We start from the raw sequence: 8,052 nt of genomic DNA, 5'->3' as shown, positions 1-8,052 counted from the left end.
TACCCATACCACTGAGTGTTACATCCACACATCTTTTAATACATCCACCACGTCCCTGGGCAGTCTGCTCCAATGTCTATCAACCCTCAGTGAAGTATTTTTCCCTAATATCCAATCTAAACCTTCCCTGGTGAAACTTAAAGCTCCTCTTGACCCCTCGCTTGTTACCTGGGAGAAGAGGCTGATTCCCACCTGGCTACAACCTCCTTGCAGGTAATTGTAGAAACAGTAAATTCTCCACTGAGACTCCTTTTCTCCATACTAAATATTCCTAGCTCTTCAGTTACTCCTCAGACAACTTGTGCTCCAGACCCTCCACCAGCTCCATCCACTGCCCTACTCAGGACATGTTCCAGCCCCTCAATGTCTTTCTTGTCATGAGGGATACAGCACTGGACACAGCATGAACTGGACATAGCACTCGAGGTGTGGCCTCACAAGGGCTGAGTATGGGGGAACAATCACTGCCCTGGTCCTGCTGGCCACACTATTTTTGATACAAGCAATGTGTTCCATTAATGGAATGCCACTGATTTTACAGAACACCTGGTAGTACACTTGCAAGATACAAGTCCCAACCCAATCTGAGATGTACACATTTAGAAGACAGAACAAAGGATATATTAACAAGATTGCCTTTATTTTTATTTGAATTTTACATATAACAACTTTTATTCCAGTTACTGGAATAACTGGAAGAAGTTACTGGAAGAACTGACAGTCTCACAGAACAGTAATTTTTAAATTAATTACAGCTAAAAATTCAGAGAGACTCTCTGAGAACAGTTCTCATCTTGAAAACTATATTAGGAACCACAGTAAAGAAAAAGCATATAAAAAGGTATTCAAAAAAGAAGGTTCACTTGTAATAATACGGTTATAGATTCTCCAAAAATCTCTCCCTTATTAACATTTTAATGTTTCAACTACAAATTAGCCATTATAGCAGACATTACAGATTACAGAACAGAAACAAGGAGTTTTTGCAAGTAGCACGGCAGGCTCAGTGTCAGCAAGTGGAACATCACAGAGTACTGGAAATATTTATGATGGAACCCACATATTTCCATGTGTATCAGGGGCATCAGTGTAAGGAATATTCCAAATCCACGGCTGATCTGTAAATCAAAACAAAAACATACTCATGACAAATCAATTTATCAAATGCAAAATTTGGTTCTCATCCTCTTTCTCCTTTGGAGGAAGCAGAAAGTCAAAATTCCCACTGATTTTCAGATAACATTATGTGCAATTTCAGTTTAGTGGAAATTTTTGGTAAATTTTTTTTTAACTGGAAGATACAGAGTTTTGAAAAGGCTTTGCTTTCCCCCCAGATATTTAAAGTATAGTTATAACCCAACATGCTCACCAGATGTATAAGAATTGCATTTCGGACAATATACAAGTACAGTAATGCAGCCAAATTTGGTTTGTCTAGTGCCAGCAAGTTTTGTGCTGCATCTCTCTTAACTCAATGGAATTATAAATAAGCACTGTAACTTATTAATATTTTCCACAGAGACAGTAAGAATTCAGTACTTCAGAAAGACACCTCAGTTTTTCAAATGTTACACCTTCAGATGAGCAACAGGTTTGCACCACAGCTCCCTCCCACTTCTCAGAATACAGCAGCTCTTTCCAATCTTGGGAAAGAGGAAAGGCAGTACACCAGGAGTTAGCTGCTAGCGCTGCAACCTGCTCTGTGCCCTACCTCCTACCTACATGTGGCAGAAATGCAGCTGTTCTATGAATCCAAGGTATTATTCTACTTCTTGCAGGCTACTCCTACTGAAAAGGTGAAAATTCCTTTAACCGTTTTTTCAGTGAGTTTTCTCAATTAAGAAATTGATATAAATCTAGCTTGTTTCTTCTCTCCATGTAGAAAATGAGCCCTGAAGGAATGCAATGACATTAATCTGTAATATATATATGTAGATTAAACTGAATTGTATCAAGGATGACAGGAATAGCTACTGATTGAGATTACTTTTATCCAATATTAAATTTACAGGATCCAATGACAACTCTGACAATAGAGGAAGTGAGAACAACTGTAGCAAGGAGAGAAAGAAAGAAAATGAAAGGTTATATAAATTACACAACAGCACACTGTGACAAGTACCACAGCAATTAAACGTGGGGCAGAGGGACCGTTGCTGCTAAGTACTCATTACTCGCTTCTAGAGTGTCCTTAATTCTCATACTGCAGTTCTGTACATTGCAGTAAAACATATCCCAACTATGCAAATGTTTTAAAATGTGTCTGTTTACAGAAGGAAGAGAGCAGTTGGGTAGTTGGTTCATTTTTTGTTAGAGTGGACAGCTGATTTCAAAGCATATAAAAATAAAAAGCATCAGAAACCAGAAGAAATGATACCACTTATCTTTCTGGCTCAACTGCAAGGTATCTAGAGTTTAAGTCATCTCTTAAAAAGAAAAAAAGAGTAGCACCATTATTTCCCTAAGCTTGTTTTATCAGTCCCCTGCTGGAGACCCATGTGTACTTTTTGTATTTTAGGTGAATTCCTTACCAGATAGTAAGCATTAACAGTTAAAAAAATGGGTACAGAATAAAGCAAATGTTGGGAAAAGGAATTCAAAAATACATTCAGATTTGAACACTGACCTCTATCTGTGACATCAGAATAAATCCAATCCCACTCAAGCACTGGAATCTGTCACTCAAGAGCACATTATGCAGCTTAGATCTATCCATCTTCCCTACTTCCCTACCATCTGGCAGTTACTCTGCTTAATTCAGCAAAACATGCGGGCAAACTTAAGATGTACAGAAATAACTTCAGTCACCCCCTTAAAGCATGCTGAGAGGCCTCAATATCTAATTTAGTTCTTTCTAATTGTAGCTATCTAAATAAAATTTGCTCAAGGTAGCTATTATTGTACTTTGGACTATTGTATTTGAACTTTGTTCCATTAATGGGATACTGTTAATTTTATAGAACAGCTGACACTATTACAGTAAGTCATGTGTAGAACTACTGCTGATACAAATTATAATTCAGTTATTTATAAAATGTCAGGTTCAATTTAAAATTATTCATCACTTTTAACAGTATCTGTATCAGCAAGACAAAGACAACGACTGTGAACGTATACCATATGATGGTAGCTGCTTGCTGTTGCACATGAAAATGACTGCCAAGCTTCTCAAAGTTAATTCCTTTGATCTTCTTGGAGGGGAGGAAACAAAAGCCCCATTAAATAATTTTTGAAGTGTCCTTAACATACTTACCTTCCACACATTTCAAGATCAGTGCTTCATTTCTGATATGCCAACTTTGTCTCAACTGCACCTCACTGGAGTTAGTGTTATCTACTAGGTCGGTACCACAGCTTCGCTCTGGCCTCATTTACAACCAGCAAAATTCCAGCAGCAGACTCAGCAATCAGTAAAATAAATGGGGCCATTCCAGTCCTATTGCTACTTAAACACTACATGAAAGCTCAGGAGGAACACTATTTCAGTTATACTCAGATTTTTGAACATTCTCTCACAACTGAATAGACTACTACATTTTACTTAAAGATAGAGAGGCTCTGGAGAACAAGACAAGTTCTTTTTGAGTAACACCTTGAGTATCACTCAAAGAATCCATGCTGGCAGGCCAGCTCAAGCCTTCATGTTCTCATAAATATGACAGGTGGCAGTACAGTCAAAACCAGGAACATGCAACTGAATAGTAAAGTATAAAACATAATGAAAGCACCTTTGTGATCCTCTTCCTATGGGTGTCTTGTGCACTGAGTGGAGATCTGGATGAGAGAATTCCTGGTTGACTTCTAAACCCAGAGACTAGATTCTTACTTCTACTTAATTGAAAAAGGTAGCTTAAAAGCAGTAAGTATTCACATATATAGAAAGGTTACAAATAACCAGACTTCTTCAAGTCCTTCTACATATACATAGCAAACTCACTCCCTGCTGCATGAATCTGGAAAGTTCTTCCTTAAGTGTTTGCAAAAAGTGCACACTTCAGTCTCTCTTGTCCCCTCCCTCTGGATGAGCATGGCATTTGAAAATGAACTAATCTTGTTCTTCTCAATGCAAAAATCATAAAGAGCTCAAGAAGGAGGAAAGGCAGATGGGGAATAGATGTGGGATCTGTATGAATATTCACAAATGAAGTGAAAATTTCTGAAGGCCAAGACAATGACCACTAGAGTTTGGGGGAAAAAAAAGAATAACCCAGAACTACAGTTTCAAACACTGGATTTACTTTGTTTCTCAAAGTGCTGAGGGGAAAAAAAAAAAAAAGTATTTTGAACTTCTCTGAAACCTCCCCCAAATTGTTATAAAAAACCCCTTGATATACTTGTGAATTAGAAGTTTCAAGTTCCCTCCACACAACAGATGATTTTCTCAGTCATTAAACTGTGTAATATCTAAATCACAAATGAAGAGAAATTCCTCAACTACAGCAAGCAACTTGTATTGGTAAGAGAGATAATTGCAATATTGCAACTGAGATGTGATGATGGGAGCTCAATGAGAAGATAATGTTATACAACAAAAATGTTATACAATAAAGTCACAGTACTCATTAAAAAGATTCTACAAGAAAATAAAAATCTGAGCACTATTAAAGACAAAAGAAATTTTATTTATAATGATATCTTGCTAAGGAAGACAGGCTATTGTGTGCGTGATTCCTAAATACCAGACTAGATAATTTTCAGCTTCCCTTTCAAGGAACTCTTAAATCGTACTGCTGGTCTATAGGTTTTATTCATCTTCGTATCATTGACACATTGAGCTTTGTGATAGTCTTTTTAATTATGACAGACTAAATCTGCTGGTTAACTACAGAGGCCTTCAGGAGATTGATGTATCTATAAGATTTATTTATCTAGATACTGAGTAGTACTGTCAGCTACTAGAATTATTTTTTTAATTCTTTAAATGCTTTGCCCTAAAGATGTGCTGCCCACAAATGGCCTTCTGCTGCTCAGCTATTGGAGGTGATCAATTGCAATTGCTCAAAACAGCAATGTGAAAAGAGTTAATAATGTACATGTTGCATGGAACAGATGTTGTCTACTAAAAATTAATGAGGTCCTTTGTCACATCAGAATAGCAATGATCTTATTCTTTATTTCAAAATTGCCAGATGTAAAATATTCATGTTATTCTCTGCAGCCAGGAAACATGCAAGTAATGTTGCATAATATAACATAATATAATAATGTTATATATCATAATATAATATATATTTATATATAATATAATAATATCATAATATCATATTAATAGATTAAATAATACATTAATATTATTATTTCTTTAATATATAAACATTAATATATTTAATATTTTAACATTTATAGTATTTATATTAATATTATTGATATTAATATAATAATAATAATATGCTGCATAATATAATAATGCATAACATAACTCCTTTGTGCTAGGAATTTAAAGCATTTGTGAAGAAATAGTCTGAAGGAAAAATGCCCAGGTAAAAGTCCTCTGTGCAAACTTAACTCTGATGTGTCAGGATGTCATACTGTTAATTTCCTCAGACTTCAACTACCAATCTTGCATTCTGTACAAGATGGCTCAAATCACATAAGTTCCAAAACTAGACTGAGCATCATACATCTGCCCTGAAAAAGAATACACAAGCCAAACTGCGTTTTAAAATTCTTGAATTGACCAACTGTTGAAGCAAAATACCAACCATCTGGTGAATCTGCCATCTCATGAGAGTGCACTCACCTAATAATCTGAAGCAATCTCCCCTAGCCAAGCATAAGCTTTGAGCTCAAAGAAGTATCATGTGGCAAATCAGACAATCAAGTGGTTCCTTCTGGCCTTCAAGTCTTCAGTCAGATCACAACATTACACAAAACTAAATAGTGACTCTGGAACTTGAGTTCCTTCTCATGCAAAGTGTTAATTTCTTCACAATCATTATAAGCAGATGAGAACAAGTGTACTCAAATGTTACACTTGGACTCTGGGAGGTCCTCTGAGGCAGTTTCTGATGTCAAGCTGCATTATGAGAGCTTCAGTCTCAAAGTGCAGGTTTACCAATAAATAATAATGCTTTTGGTTCTGCCAAGGAACGAAACTGAGATGGATGAAATTGGTTCCAACCCTGGCTTCCTCACTCTGGGCTATGATTTACAATGACAGTATAAACTTGTTGCTTGAAAATTTGAAAACTAAACTTCTAAACATACTCTGATTTATATTTACCATTGCTCTGAATGTTAAATAAGTGAAATATTTTCTGTTCAATGTATTAAAAATCACTAGAAACTGGACTAGCTTCTAGTTGTCATCTACTAAGAAGAAAGGCTATTTTCTTAGACTTTGTACTATATTAGGCACCATACTGAAGTTCTCTAAAAATTCATACAGGACATTTCTAGTCTAGTTCTTTCACCTAGAAAGTGGAAGTTCTTTTACCCTAGAAAGTATACAGGTTTCAAGCAGTTATGCAACGTTAATTAGGAAAAAAAAGGTGGTTACTGAAAAATATTACTTTCCCGGAAGTCTTCTATCTTAATTTCTTTAAAAATATGTTAACTACTTGTCAGAGAAAGTAGTTGAGCATTCTAGAACACAGAACAAGAAACAAAGGTGAGAGAAAGGTAGAGACCACATACAGTGACATTTTCCCAGAATTTATATGACCTCCTGAGGATACAACAAGACCCTGTGAGGGAGCTCAGAGTAACAAAGAATTCCTATAGCTCTGCTGGACAAAACACTGATCCCTACTTTTAAGCATTGTGCCACTAGAACAAAGCAGGATAGATGAAAATTCTTTCTGCTCTTTAGGTAACAGGTTAAACACAAATACCTAAGCCTGCCAGAGCTGGAGGCAAATATATGCCATAAAGTCTTTCTTCCTTTTATCCAGCACAACACGCTGTATGTAATAAATGAGATGCAGTGTTACTATAGTTTCCTGAAATCATTATAAATATTTACCAAATGTAATTTCACCATACTCCCAATTCCCACTCGTTGAAAATCAGACAAAATAACAAGCACTGAATATCTGAAGTTACAACAAGAAGGTCAATTTGCTTTTCCATGTAAGTGTGGCAATGGAACATTGAACAGGGCCCTTCAAAAGGGAGAGCAAGCTGTTCTTGTGAGCAATGTTAAAGATCGTTATGTGCATCCTTAACGAAATCACAGCTGTCAGAGGTTGAAAACTTCAGCTAGAGAACTAATGAATTAAGTGGACTGTCAATTTCTGCACAATGCCTGAACTTGTATTAAAGATAATTTTCATCTCATTTCCCCACCATTTTTTGCAGCCTCCTCACCATTTTTCCAGCATGAGATGACAGCTTTAGCCCCCAGTTACCAAGGGTAAAATAGATTTTCCCACAGGGACATAATGAAATGCATCTTAATACATTTTTACAAGTTTTGGGAATTGTTCAGAAAATAAATCTTCAATGAAGGGCAAAACATCTAAGGTAATTCATGTAATTAGCATGTACAGAGACTAATTTATAAATTAGACTAATATATAACTTCACTCTAGATTCATCTCAACTGAGCTGGAACCTTATTTTCTTGCATACACATTTATGTTCTATATACTACTAATCAACTAATAATTTATTTCTTTGATCTGAATATATACACTTAAGAGAAAATTAAATGAGAAACAACTTGATTATTAGAACTCATTCACCCCACTATTTTATAGGGTTCTCTTCTAGAGGGTTTAAGAAGTTTCAGAGCATTTTTAACTAAGAGCTCAGAAAAAGCTTTTATAAATTCCTGCTTATAACCCAGTCATAGCTCAAAGAACTGCTGATAGATATATTTTTTAATTCATCCCCTTTTCAATAGCACTTAAAAGTTCTGCAACAAGTACACCTGATTAATAAATCTAAAATCTGACAGAATAATAATGCAGAAAAATGTTTCACTTGCTGAAGTCTCCATAACAAAGGGGCAAACCAGAGCCAATTAAACATAAATCTCATCACTTATCTATAACTAGAAACTCACTAGGAAAAGCACCAAATGAAGCCCAAAATAGTGCACTATACTAC

The 8,052-nt window shown here is 35.8% G+C and overlaps 1 protein-coding gene across 4 annotated transcripts in view; it reads right to left on the bottom strand.

Moving 5' to 3' along the window:
• Positions 1–619: 619 nt before the first annotated feature.
• Positions 620–8,052, bottom strand: part of TDP1 (tyrosyl-DNA phosphodiesterase 1) — a 45,258-nt gene continuing 37,825 nt past the window's right edge. For all 4 annotated transcript variants that reach the window (XM_088057593.1, XM_005520198.3, XM_088057592.1 and 1 more), the window contains exon 16: positions 620–1,118. In XM_088057593.1, coding sequence (XP_087913719.1) covers positions 1,045–1,118 — 74 coding nt within the window. In that variant the 3' untranslated portion in view covers positions 620–1,044. The remainder of the gene's footprint in view (positions 1,119–8,052) is intronic.

Source organism: Pseudopodoces humilis, chromosome 7 (assembly GCF_049639895.1).
Source record: "Pseudopodoces humilis isolate 2021_Gansu_Grassland_sample_001 chromosome 7, ASM4963989v1, whole genome shotgun sequence".
Classification (NCBI taxonomy): domain Eukaryota; kingdom Metazoa; phylum Chordata; class Aves; order Passeriformes; family Paridae; genus Pseudopodoces; species Pseudopodoces humilis.
This window is presented reverse-complemented; position numbering and strand designations above follow the sequence as displayed.